Source organism: Chiloscyllium plagiosum, unplaced genomic scaffold (genome assembly GCF_037043375.1).
Source record: "Chiloscyllium plagiosum isolate Xiang-an unplaced genomic scaffold, Cpla_swu_hap1 HiC_scaffold_18, whole genome shotgun sequence".
NCBI classification, from domain to species: Eukaryota; Metazoa; Chordata; class Chondrichthyes; order Orectolobiformes; family Hemiscylliidae; genus Chiloscyllium; species Chiloscyllium plagiosum.
The window spans coordinates 30,970,972-30,985,300 of NW_028270156.1; the positions used below are offsets into that span (position 1 = coordinate 30,970,972).

Below are 14,329 nucleotides of genomic sequence, written 5' to 3' on the forward strand. Positions count from 1 at the left end.
TATAGAACATAGAACATTACAACGGAGTACAGGCCCTTCAACCCTTGATTGTTTCACAGATCAGTGAAGCCCATCTAACCTACACTATTCCATTATCATCCATTTGTTTACCCAATGACCGTTTAAATCCCCATAAAGTTGGCAAGTCTACTACTGTTACTTAAATATTCCTGTACTCCAAATATTATAATATGGTCAATACTTTTGAGGTTTTCCACTGGAATATTATAAATTTATGAATGGGTCCTATTATGAACTCACCAGGTAAAGACAAAGGGTCCTAAATGAGTGTGTCACTATTTGCATCCAAGATAATTAATAGATGGGCCTCGAATGTGTCAGTATTGATGGGGAGGTCCCCAAGAAGAAACTGAGCATGAAGTTGTTGGGTTATCATAGAAATCCAACTGGTTCACCCATGTCCTTTAGTGATGGAATCCTGTTGTTTTGAACCAGTTCACACCAATGTGGTTGATTCTTAACGGCCCATCAAAGTGGTCTAGAAAGCTCCAGCGAAATCCTTATATGGAATGGAATTGTGAGAGTACCATAACCTCATCAGTGGCAGAAGTTCAAGAAGACGGTTTGTCCACACTACCTGAATGGGCAGTTATGGATGGGTAATAAATGCCAGTCTTACATGATAGTCATTTCACGAGACTTCAGAAAGAACAAGGTGTGATCCTGCAATGAGCAAAGTGAGGTAGTCTTATTTAAAAATAATTACAGAGACAGTGAAATTGACCATTTGTTAACTGAAGAAATATTCAGCAAAATTGTCGAATAACATTTTATTTCAGGGTCTTCTGAAAGAATACTAACAGGGAGCAGTGAAGAAGAGTTAAGTGGCTGTTCAATGAATGCTACTCCCACCAAGGTGGCTCACTCAGAAGTAATGAGACCAGAGGTAACAATTATAACATTGCCTTTTAAAGAATGCCTATATTTCAACTTAAGTGTATAAATTTAAAAAAAAACTATTCTTTTTATTGTTCAATAAAGTCAAAATGTCTGGTGCTGGGAAAGCACAGCAGGTCAGGCAGCATCTGACGATCTTAGGCTGAGGCATTTATCCTCCTGCTCCTCGGATGCTGCCTGACCTGCTGTGCTTTTCCAGCAACACATTTTTCAGCTCTGATCTCCAGCATCTGCAGTCCTCACTTTTTCTCCAATAACCAGAGCCATTTTCCTTCATACCAGGTATGACGCCTCAATTCCCATTAGCTCCAACCTTTAGCTAGGGCTCCTGATGCGACACACGCTCAAATACTGCCCTGATGTTGAGCAGTCACTCTGCTCAAGTTCAGCTCCTTTGTTCACTTAGAACAATATTGTAATGGGATCAGTGATCTTGGCAGAATCTAAAATAAGCACCAGTGAGGTGGGTAATCCTATGTAAGTGCCACTGGTCATACTGTCAAAAACATTTTCAATTGACAATCAAGAATAATGCACAAAGGTGGAATTGATCTCTGGAGTTAATTATGATCTTAGTAAATTGATGAGCAAGCTTGAACCATCTTCTCCAGTATTTATATTCATTTGAATTGGGAAGGTCACTGGACAAATTTTCATTTAATCATAGTGAATCCATGATACTGTAAGTTCTGACATGTTGAAATGTCACCTTGTTAAAAATCCATACAATCATGAAGTTGTCAGAAGCATTGTGTTAGAAAGAGTTTAGCTTCCACATCACAAAATGGACATTAGAATGATGCTTTTAAGTTTGTTAAAGCACTGCACACACTTTTCGACTCTGGTCTCCAGCATCTACAGTCCTTCCTTTCTCCCATGTGTTCAATAAAGCCAACCATTCGAAATTTCTCTCCTGTTTCAATACAGGTCTCCCCCAATATCTCCTCAACTCCAGTGGGACTTCCCTTGACACCAGTCGAGTTTGAAATGAGGTATGAAAATTCAGCTGTGAATTTGTTGTTGAGGAGAGATCATGAAAAGGGAAGAGTGAATGGGTATTTGCAGCAAGAATCATAAACTGGGAAAGAGGAAATTCTTGTAATAGTGGGATTAACTTTGTATTTTTTTAAATTCATTTGTGGGACATGAACATTGCTGGCTGGGCTAGCATTTATTGTCTGTTCCTTGAGAAGGTGGTGGTGAGCTACTTTCTTGAATCACTGCCTCAAGGCAGGAATTCCGGGATTTTGATGCAGTGACAGCAAAGGAACAGCAATATATTTCCAAGGCAGGTGAATGGCTTGGAGGCAAAACTTGCAGGTGGTGGTGTCCACATGTACCTGCTGCCTCTTGTGCTTCTAGATGGAAGTGGTGATGGGTTTGAAAGGTGCTGTCTAAAGATCTTGACATTTCTGTAGTGCATCTTGTGGATGGTTGACAATAGTATTACTGAGCATCAATGGTGGAGTGTCTGACTTTATGAAGTGCGAGTCAAGCGGATAGCTTTGTTCTTAGTGTTGGATCTGCATTCACCAGGCAAAGGGAGAATATTCCATCACACTGCTAAGCTGTGTCTTGCAAATAATGGACAGGCTTTGGGAGTCAGGAGGTGAATTACTTGCTACAGTATTCCTAGCCTCTGACCTGCATTTGTAGCCGCTATTTATATGTGGACACCACTTCAGTTTCTGGTCAGTTGCAAACCCTACGATATTGATAGTGGGGGATTCAATGATGGATAATGCCATCGAATGTCGAAAGGCGGTGATTAGATTTTCTTTTTGTTGAAGATGATCATTATCTATTTCAGTGGTGTGAATTTTACTTGCCACCTGTCAGCCTAAGCCTAGATGCTGTCCTAATTTTGCTGCATTTGAACATCAGTCTACAATTAAGCAAGCTGGACAAAACAGTTTTTCTCCCAAATAGCCAGTTATGACATAACACCACATGATCAGATTCTTGAAATGACATTCCAATATACACATGCACAAACGCACAACTACAATGAACACATGTGTAATAGTACACCCAAACGTCAATCAGTATGACTTTCTGAAGAATGTCAATTCTTGTGTGGCTGTTGTTACACCTCAGTCGTATTTTTCTCATTGGTTTCTCTGGCTGTTCCTTCCCCATCAGAAAATAATTTGTGGTGGCTGTTCCATCTCTCATTCAAAAATGATAGTTCTTTTCTGTTTTTATGTAGTATGTTTTGATAAACTGGTTTACCACCTCGCTTAGAATCAGTGGCTCTGGTTTTAGAAGTCTTTTTTTTCACCACCTTCCTTTTGTAATGACTCAAATTATCGATTTGTTTACAGTTCCTTGTTGAGCTATTTCATTATTTAGAACCTTTCCTAATTCTTTGGTGAAGTGGTTTAAAGATGACAAAAAAAATCAGACTGAGGGGTTTCACAGCTCTGTACAATCTCTTCACCAACTATTACCACCAAGTTCTTAAGTCATTTTGTGATTTCTGCTGGGGGCTTTTCCGCCCACTTATTGATGAGGCTTTCGAGCTGAGATTTTGAACGTGGAAAATTACTTCAACATCTTAAGTCTCCTTAATGTTAAGAAAATATTTTCAGTATTAATCATTCTTTCCCTTCCACTAACAGACAATTTACAGTCCAGTAATATTCATCGACCCTTTAATGAGAAATTATGCATTTAAAGATCCATTTTCACCTCCTTTTTAATATCTGTGCTCTAGAGACTTCTGTGATTCCAATGTTCAGATTTTGGATTGGTGACTGTAGCACTTGCTCAGTTTATTCAGGTTGTGTTCCAGAAAATAGTTTTTTTTTTTTCCCCGCATGCAATATCACTGGGATGAAACACCACACTTCCTTTTGTATGAAAACATCAGGTTTAGTAAGGTCACACCATAGAGTGGTGGTGCTACCTTCTTCAGCTTGCTTGTTCTGAAGCATTTGTTTGAGAAGTACCAGATGGGCATTAAACGTCAATGAAGTACTGATTTGTTGAACTCTGATGTTACAACTGTATTTTCCACTGTCCTGTGGTTTAGCTTTGCGAATAAGCAGCTTAACGATGGATCCTTTTACTCACTTTCATATTTGGCACTTGGCTGAATTAGAGTGGATCCATTTATCCATGTACTGCTGTATCCAACCTGCTGATGTCACAATGCAGCATGACAGTATCATCCTCTTGAACTTTTTTGTCCTTAAGCTTTTGCTTGAAGGTCATAGGCAACTGTCAGGTGAGCTTATGATTGTGCGCTAGCAATGTCACAGGTTTCATGGTCATTGTTGATCAAATCGAGCAGAATAATTGTAAGGCTTGTTAAAGTTCCACCCTGGTTCAATTCATACTTCTAATTTGGTTTGATTCCAGCCTTGACCCCTGATCTAATTCCATAAGGCATTGATCTAGCTTTGCAACATTCACTACCTTTTTAAAGATGCCACTTCGTACATACTCTTATTACGATTTTTGAGGGTTACTGCGTTATATGATTCAGCTGCTTCTGATACACACTTTCAGGTATCAATGGAACTGTTGCTTCAGTGTCCACCTCTGTTCTTACTAATTTGCCATTTAATGGAAGAGTGACCTAGTATCCGTAGGTGTCACCAGCAATGACTAGCATGTTTAATAACAATTCCTCTTTATACTATAAGTCTCTACTTTTCTTTTTGTACCATATAGGTTTTCTTCCTGCTTTTTGGTTTCTGCACTTTCACTGTCATTTGTGTTTCTTCCTCAAACACAAGGAACATTCAATGCGTTCTTTTTTGCCAATTTCTGCATACAACATCTATATAACAGCAATTTGCTGCTGCGTAACGTCTTTTTGTTTTCCACACCAGTGGTAGTTTTCAGTCAGTTTTGCTGTTTGTCTCTCAGCTCCTATTTTGTGAGTGCTCATGCTCAAGCCTAGCTGTGTTGAGTTTCCTTCGTCATTAATTCCATTGAGATTGCTCTTTCCAGTCCAGGTTTCTTCGAGACCAGGTTCCTCTTCATCTGTAATCTCTTTGGGATGTTTTCATATTTTAAAACGGTCAGTCTCTGGTTGCTTCAGTTAAGATTTCCAAACTCTCAGTATGCTGCCGGCCTCTCTTAAAATTGCTATGAACTGGGAGGTAGATTCACATCATACTGGTTGAGTTTGTGGAAACTAAATCTTTCAGCAATCACCGATTTAGTTTTGGTGAAAAATTATGCTGTAGGACTCCTACTATTTCTTAATAAATTTTTGAACCCGACTTCTCTGTAGCAGACAGAGGATAAGATCTCTCCCATAATACACAGGAATGACTGCTTCAATTTTGTTAGCTTAATCAAAACAATTAAATCTCTCTGCATAGGACTTCCAGCTGTCTGGTATTTTCATAATATGGTTCCACAGTGCCAATGTTTCCTTCCATTTTTATATGGAAAGAGTCAATGTAGCATGATATACCCTCAACATTTTAGTGCTACCACGTTCCAATTTAAAACAAACTATTTGTGAGGGTGTTTCTATACTCCTGGCTCAACATTTTCCTCCATGTAGGGTATTCATGCCTGTTCCTTCAGGTGGAGCTTCTCTTAAATTATTTTTGTTATTCACACAGACTGTACCTATCTTTTCCTCTTTTTCAAAGTGCCTCTGAGATCTGCATTGAGGGCCACAATTTTTAATGAGGTAGGGGATTTATTAAGGTGTTTACTCTAAAATGCAGCAAGCTAAGCTAAACCGTTCCCCTCCAAAATGGCTGAGATTGTCACATGATTGTATTATTAAAGTGACAGTCCAATACACACAATTAAATACACAACAGGAAAGTCATTGAAACATCTGAAGGTACTTTGATTGTTCAACCAAATGCTGTTGCTGGCAATCAAAATCATCTTGATCAGAGGGAGACTTTAGCAAATGTCTTAAAGGAGGAGTCAGACATGCAAAGGATTAAGAGAGGAGTATCAATGCTTGTGATCCACAAAGCTCTTCCATCTGGAAGGACGAGGGCAGCAGATTCCTGGAAATACCTCCATATACAGGTTCTCCTCCAACCCACTCCTCATCCTGACATGGAAATATATTACCATTACTTCAACATCTCTGGGTCAGACAAGACAGACACCATTGTGAGACTACCTACTGCAAATGGACTTTAGCAGTTCAGTAAGGCAGATCACCACCTCACCTCAAGGGAAACTAGTTCCAGGCGTTAAATGTTGGCCCAGTCAGTGATACACCCATCACATGAATGAATAAAATAAATAATTCTGAACAGCTGAGATTTTCACATTTTCAGTTTTGTGTTCAGATTTCTAGCATCTTGCAACAATTTGTTTTTTATCAGGCTTACTTTGCTATTTATCCAGATCTGTGAAGGGTTTTCATTTGGACTCTTGCAGTATGTAGAGTCCTAGATCAATTTATTTGTACTTCCTGCACATTTGTGTTTCTTTTTTAAATCCCACAGGATACAACCACGACAGACCTCAGCCAGCTTAGATGAGCTGAACAGTGGGCAAACTGAGAAGGTTAGAGCATTGGCTATTCACACTAATGGACTATTATAGGTTTGCAAAATAGTCTTGAGTTCAGCTCTGTCTTCCCTGTCAAAGCATCTTCCGGGATGCTTAAACGTAAAAGGTGCATCTTATGTAATAGTGATGAGAACACAAGACCTGGAATAAAAAGGTGACATTTTAAAGCAGTACCTAAAGAACTCAGACTAGGTCATTAGAGCATTGAGAGCAAACATGGCTTCAGTTTATGCTTCAACTGATTGATTGATTTATCCCACAATACTGCACTGGGAGCCTCAGTATAGATTTTTGTGGTCAAATCTCGGGAAACGGGGCCTGTATCCACAATAAAATGTTTAGATGATGCACGCTTAGTCTAAAAATTAGGGCAAGGCTGTTCATGAATGCTCTTCCACAAACACCGGTTGCTGCTAAATCAGTTGTTTATTTTAAGTCCAAGATAAATCATTTCTGTTAAGCAAAGGTATCAAGGGATATAGACCAGAGGCAAGTGTTGGAGTTTGGCCACAGATCATCCATGATTTCATTGAATGGCAGAAGAGGCTTGAGGAAATGAATAGCTTACTCCTGTTCCTATGTTCCTATAATCTTGAAATAAGAGCTGGAGCATTCTGGAGTAAAATCAGGAAACAGTCTTCCATGAAAAGTGGTGAGAGATCCAAAACTCAATTCTCCAAAAGAACTTGATGATATTGCATTTCCCTTGGCTGTGATTCTTTGGAATCTGTGTTGGTACACCACCCATTTACTCAAATATTGCTCATAGCATCAGATCCTCCATTTCCAACAGCATTCAAAACTGATGTCATTTGTATCAATGTTTATTCCAGTTTTGTGCAGTAAAGCTATCTGTGTATACTAACAAGATGTCAATATTAATTTTTTTCATCAATCCATGCTCTTGCCTTTCTCCCTTCCTGCATATCAACAGCTCTCAGTCTTGGAAAATGAAGAGTCTGCACATTCTGAGGTATTAACTCATTTACTTAACCTCTAACTTCCACTGGTTCCACTTCTTTTTGCTGATGTATTATTGTTCTTTCACTTCATTGTCTATATGTGTGCACATTTTATGGAAAAGTGAGTTTTGAAAGTAGCATTCCAAACTTGATGGTTAGTGCCCCGCCTCCCCTAATTAAACATCTGGAATATTTTAATGCAGAATTAATTTATTTCTGTCTTTTCTAAAAACTGACTTTTTCTGACAAAGTCCTTGTTCCGGTCCTCACTTTATCCTCGGGATGTGGGCCTATTATCTAAGATGATTATTGACCATCTCTAATCCTGGTAATGTGGTGGTGAGCCTTTGGCATGGACCACTAAAAGCAGTTTTTAATGTAAATAAGGGCTGCTAAGATTCAACAAATTTGGTATAGGACGGAGGTCATGTTTAGACCACACCAGGAAAGGATGGGAATTTATTCTCTTTAAGGTGTGTTAGTCGATCAGTTGGATTTTTACAACGATCTGATTAGATTTCAAACTCAGATATTTTCGGTGGATTTAGGTCCATGGATCACTAGTTCAGTAAGTTTGTCCACCTACAGGGATGTTGTGGTTATGAGAATCTTTTCAGAATGCATGGAAAAAAGATTGGGAATCCTGAGGGACAGGATGTACATGTATTTGGAAAGGCAAGGACTGATTAGGGATAGTCAACATGGCTTTGTGCTTGGGAAATCATATCTCACAAACTTGATTGAGTTTTTTTTTTGAAGAAGTAACAAAGAGGATTGATGAGGGCAGAACGGTAGACGTGATTTATATGGACTTCAGTAAGGCGCTCGACAATGTTTCCCATGGGAGACTGGTTAGCAAGGTTAGATCTCATGGGATACAGGAATAACTAGCCATTTGGTTACAGAACTGGCTCAAAGGTAGAAGACAGAGGATGGTGATGGAGGGTTGTTTTTCAGACTGGAGGCCTGAGACCAGTGGAGTGCCACAAGGATCGATGCTGGGTCCTCTACTTTTTGTCATTTACATAAATGATTTGGATGCGAGCATAAGAGGTACAGTTAGTAAGTTTGCAGATGACACCAAAATTGTCAAGGTGTAGTGGACAGCGAAGAGGGTTACGTCAGATTACAACAGGATCTTAATCAGATGGGCCAATGGGCTGAGGAGTGGCAGATGGAGTTTAATTTAGATAAATGTGAGGTACTCCATTTTGGGAAAGCAAATCTTAGCAGGGCTTATACACCTAATGGGAAGGTCCTAGGAAGTGTTGCTGAACAAAGAGACCTTGAAGTGTAGGTTCGTAGCTCCTTGAATGTAGAGTCGCAGGTAGATAGGATAGTGAAGAAGGCATTTGGTATGCTTTCCTTTATTGATCAGAGTATGGAGTACAGGAGTTGGGAGATCATGTTGCAGCTGTACAGGACATTGGTTAGGCCACTTTTGGAATATTGCAAGCAATTCTGGTCTCCTTCCTATCGGAAAGATGTTGTGAAACTTGAAAGGGTTCAGAAAAGATTTACAAGGATGTTGCCAGGATTAGAGGATTTGAGCTATAGGGAGAGGTTGTATAGTCTAGGCTATTTTCCCTGGAGTATCAGAGGCTGAGGTGTGACCTTAGAGGTTTATAAAATCCCTGTGGTGGGGGAGTCCAGAACGAGAGAGCATAGGTTTAGGGTGAGAGGGGAAAGATATAAATGAGACCTAAGGGGCATCGTTTTCACACAGAGGGTTGTGCGTGTGTGGAATAAGCTGCCAGAGGAAGTGGTGGAGGCTGGTACATCTGCAACATTTAAAAGGCATGTGGATGGGTATATAAATAGGAAGGGTTTGGAGGGATATAGGCTGGGTGCTGGCAGGTGGGACTAGATTGGGTTGGGATATCTGGTCAGCATGGTCGAGTTGGACCGAAGAGTCTGTTTCCGTGCTGTACATCTCTATGACTCTGTCCTCCAGTACTTCCAATAATAACTGTATTGAAATATTGTCATCGTTATAATGTGCAAGAAAGCAGATAATTTGTTGCAGAGTATAGTCCCACAACATTCATAGTTAAGGTGCATTTTGGTCTGATTGCATTTTTGCTGCCAAGAGGATGTTCTGGATCTTGGGGGGTTATAATCTCAGGGTGAGGGGACAGCCTGAGTTAAATTTGAACTTCAATCATAAACATATTAAATGGCAGAGTAGGCTTGAGGGGCAGTATAACTGATACTAATCTTTGTTCTTATGTTTCTTGTGGTTAGATGTGGAAGTTGCAAGTGGTTAAAGAATTAAGGCACCTATAAAAAAGGAGAAAGAACTGTATTCCTGTATCATGTTGTACTACCCAAGGCCATTCCAAGATGCTGTACAGCCAGTGAAACATTTTAAACTTGTCAGCAACCAATTTTCCATCCGGTTCCTTCAAGCAACAACGTGATAATGACCAGAATAGTTTCCTACTTTTTACTCATGTTGGTTGAGGTGTAAATGTTGTTCCAAGACAGTGGGGAGAAATGCTGTGTGTGTGTGTGTGTGTGTGTGTGTGTGTTTCTTGAGTTGCTTTATTTACACAGTCCTCTATTAGGAGATGGAACATGTTCCGGATCCAGTCTCTGGCCATGACCTCAAGGGGTGAGAGTTGCACCATTCCCTCCTCTCCATCTCAGCAATTTAGCTTCCTCCTAGTGACATAGAGGCACAGTTAAGAATCATCCCTGAGCCACTTAGCAGGGTATGAGGCTAAACCTGCAACGTGTTAATCACCACCATCTTAGCTTCTGTGATTTGAAGGACTGCAAACGGTAACAATTGGTTTTGATTACACCTATTCTCCTGGGAGCCAAAGTCTACCAAATTAGCAATGTTCATCCCACTATGAAATTGTTTTCAGGTATTCTAGATAGGCCCCTAAAATGGACAATGGGCTCCTTAAATAATTGAGAGGCATCTGGCCTGTAAATGTAATGTTTAATCATGGCTATTTGTGTATTCTCTTGAGCTTTGTATAGGGTTACTATACGGAGCCAGAAGGGAGATCCCAATCCCATTTGAAAAATAAGATCCTGGCTGTCACCTGTGGTTTATCTATTAACTCCAATGACCTGGAAATTCCAAAGGGCTGGAAATCTAGAAAGCCAACCTTCACCACAACTGACCACCTAATGTTTTTGCAAGTGGAAGGCTGAGGGGTGACCTCATAGAGGTTTATAAAATCACGAGGGGCATGGATAAGGTAAATAGATGAGTTTTTTTTTCCTGAGGTGGCAAAGTCCAGAACTAAAGGGCATAGGTAAGAGGGGAAAGATTTAAAAAGGACCTAAGAGGCAACTTTTTCATGTAGAGGGTGGTGCATGTATGGAATGAGTTGCCAGAGGAACAGGTGGAGGCTAGTACAATTACAACATTTAAAAACCATCTGGATGGAAATATGAATAGCAAAGGTTTCAAGGGATATGGGCCAAATGCTGGCAAATGGGACTACATTAATTTAGGATATCTGGTCAGCATGGACCGAAGGGTCTGTTTCCGTGCTCTGCATCTCGATGACTCGATGACAGTTGGCTCACAGTATTCTGGAGCTTCACCATCTAGCAGATTATCATGAGGGATCTGCATTGGTTCATAACTGAAGCACAGATTGAATCGTATGGAAAGTAATTGTTCTGACAGATAGCACTTGGTCCTTGTAATTTTATGAACTGGTTGGCGGATCAGTAAAGTGTGTTCCAAAGTTTTTTTTTGCCTATTGATCCTTGGTCATAGTAAGACATAGTGGGTAATCTTGATGGACCAAGTCAGCTTTGTATGCATCTTCATAATGGTTCATATTCATTTAGACGTCTGTTGTCTTTACATGATAGAACAAGCCTTACCCGAGTAACAGCAAATACCAGACCCTTCCAGGAAAACTTTCGCAGTCTAATCACCAGGACAACTCCGAACAGTTCCCACCAAAGCAGAGGGTGACTACTGTCCCAAACACACCACCCGTGAGCCCGGTAGACTCTGAAAACGCCTCCGTCAATCTGAGTATGTATCATTGTAAAACTCGCATCCGTGTTTGTAGATGTTTGCACTATAGGAGGGAGGTAGTTGGCCTATCATGCCTGCACTTGTCCTTTTGGAAAGGATATCCTAAAATTGCTCACAATGCAGCTCAGAAACTGGCCAGTTATGACTCCAGCCCTGGAGAGCTCAGCGTTTTATGCATTCTCTGAGGCTGGAGAGGGACAATGAATGGGCATTGAGTGGTGTGTGTTCAGTAGAAGCAGAAAACACTTGATCAATTCATTAAATAACAATGACTGCTGTGTGTGCAGCTGTTTGCAGATGTCCCAATGAGTTGTTGACCGAACAAGTTTTGCATGTCAGTTGTGCTGAAGGGGATTGGCATGCAAAGTGAATCTCTTTAAAAATAGTAGCTGTACATTTCAAAAGCAACTGACAAACTACCTTGAAAATAACAAATGCTGGAGATCACAGCAGGTCAGGCAGCATCCATGGAGAGAGCAAGCTAATGTTTCAAGTTTATTGCTCTCTCGCTATGGATGCTACCTGACCCCTGTGATCTCCAGCATTTGCTGTTTTCAGTACAGATTCCAGCATCTTCAGTAGTTTGTTCCTATCTGAAGAACTACCACCTTAAGATTTAATAAAAGAAGCTTGTTCTTCACATTTGTGGAGGACTCCAAGAAGGTACTGAAATATCCTGGCAGGAGAGAAACACAATTTGTAGTAGGTTTTACAAGTTGCAAACATAATTTCTTGGAAAGAAAAATTGCTTATTGGGCAATTGTGGGGTAAATGGGGATGAGTGAGGTATATGTTTTATAAAATTACCACAGAAACAGTGGGCCAAATAGCCTCCTTTTGGTGCTGTGATATCCTGTGGTAAATTTGCATCTTCAGTAGTTCAGTAGGACAGATCATACACTCTGCAAACCATGACTGATTTTCATTGCTGTGAAGAATGCATAGAACCAAAACTCTGGTGTGTCTGTGTGTTTTAGATTAATTGTTTCATCATCATCCCTCATTTTATCACAAAACCTTTCTAAACTATGCATGTCCCTTTATTCCATACTACAAAATTATCAATCCATAATTTCCCATCAATCAGGTGGTGAAATGGCCTAGACCTGTTTCCAGAGCTTGAGGTGTCTATCTTCAAACTAGTTGGAACGAAAATTAATCAGTTTATTCCATTGGGAAACTCAAATTTATGCCCAATTTGGCACAGCCAAATAGAGGATGGAATTTTATTGACAACTACTTTAAGGCTTTTAAAAAGAAAATGTTGACACACGTTTTAAAAATGACCAAATGTGGGTCAGGTTTGGTGGATTTTGTGCTAACAATCACTACTGTATGGTGACAGAATAACCCAATGTTTCTTTAATTGTTTCTGGTCTTGGGTTTCATATTGTTGGCTCTAGATTTGGCACTTCTGATATTAAAGCTCAAACCATGAGACACAATTTTAAAAATAAGTGGTCTCCCATTTACAATGGAAATGGGAGTTTCTTTTTCTCTCAGAATTGTGAGTCTTTGGAACTCATCCCAACAGAACAGTGGAGGAAGGTCATTAAACATTTTTAAGGCAGGAGTGCATATAGACTCTTGACTAACAAGGGAGTCAAAGGTTGGCAGATGTAGGTGAAGCCACAATCCGATCAGACAAAATCTTATTGAACAGTAGAGCAGGCTTGAGAGGCAGAATGGCCAACTCTGAATTCATATGTTCCTGTTTAATTGTTTAAATGAACAACTTTGAGAGAAGATTCAATTTTGCTGGATGAAGTTCTGTGATTTCTAACTATTTTATCTGTTAACTGATTTTTAACTGGACAGTAGTTTTTTTTTCCACCTTTGGAAAGCCTGAATTAGGGATCTGACTAATGACAGAAATTAATACGTTGTGGTCATACAGTACAGCTAGTTGAAGATCGCAATAGGAGTGCCAGTGCTCCAACATTAGGTACTGTATTGTATGACCACAGCACATTAATTTCTGTCATTAGTCAGATCTCTAATTCAGGGTTTCCATGAGGTAAAATAGAAAAGACAAAACTCTACTGTCTGATTAAAAATCAGTTAACAGTTAAAATAGTTAGAAATTGCAGAACTTCAAGTAATTTCCATGACAGAATTTGGCAGGTATTATATTTCATTCATTTTCAGAATATGTTACTGGCAAAGCCTGCATCTATTGTCCATCATCCCTTGTTATCCAAAGTTCAACTATCTTGATATGGCATAAAAGATATGTATTGATCCAGACCAGGTAAGGATAGCAGTTCGTTTCATTTGCAAGAATATCATTTTGGAATGGAAAACTGTCTTCCTTGCATGATCTGATTTGTGTTTTTCCAAATGAACAGACTGCCCTCTTAAATGCTATAGCAAGACAGTTACTTGTATTCAAGAAGATTAGTTTACCACCACCTTCACTAGGCTAGTCGGGGATGGAGAATAAATGTTGGCGTTATCAGTGACACCCATGTGTAGTGAATTTGATTACTTTTTTATGGTGACTTCCATTGAAACCAGCTTCTTAATTTTATAAGACTATTACATTTCACAAACTGCCACAATACAATTTTTGAACACTCATTCTCATGATTACTAGTCCAGGCTCTTGGATTCCTAATCAGAAAAAAAAACAGTACACCACTGCAGCCTGACCTACTGTTAAAATTATTGGTAAACACTGAATTTTTAAAATCTTTAATCTCCCAAAAAAGAACTTCCACATTGACCTAAATCAACCTGAATGCATCAACGTGTTCAAAATGCTTAGAAAAAATGTAATCTATTCTCAAACCTTGCACAAATATTGTCATGAATAGATTTGATTTCTGCCCATCAGACTGTTGGAAAAAGGAATGCCAAGCCTCCTGGTAAATGGGATATTATCATAGACTGTGCATTGCCTGGTATGTGGTATGCACTTCCTGCC

The 14,329-nt window shown here is 39.6% G+C and overlaps 1 protein-coding gene across 16 annotated transcripts in view; it reads left to right on the plus strand.

Moving 5' to 3' along the window:
• Positions 1 to 14,329, plus strand: part of LOC122557714 (liprin-beta-2-like) — a 275,346-nt gene that overhangs the window by 228,718 nt on the left and 32,299 nt on the right. For 15 of the 16 annotated variants that reach the window (XM_043705608.2, XM_087996379.1, XM_043705609.2 and 12 more), the window contains 5 exons: positions 801 to 907; positions 1,846 to 1,910; positions 6,360 to 6,420; positions 7,361 to 7,399; positions 11,232 to 11,400. In XM_043705608.2, the coding sequence (XP_043561543.2) occupies positions 801 to 907; positions 1,846 to 1,910; positions 6,360 to 6,420; positions 7,361 to 7,399; positions 11,232 to 11,400 (441 nt within the window). The remainder of the gene's footprint in view (positions 1 to 800; positions 908 to 1,845; positions 1,911 to 6,359; positions 6,421 to 7,360; positions 7,400 to 11,231; positions 11,401 to 14,329) is intronic. The other variant, XM_087996382.1, reaches the window with a different exon arrangement.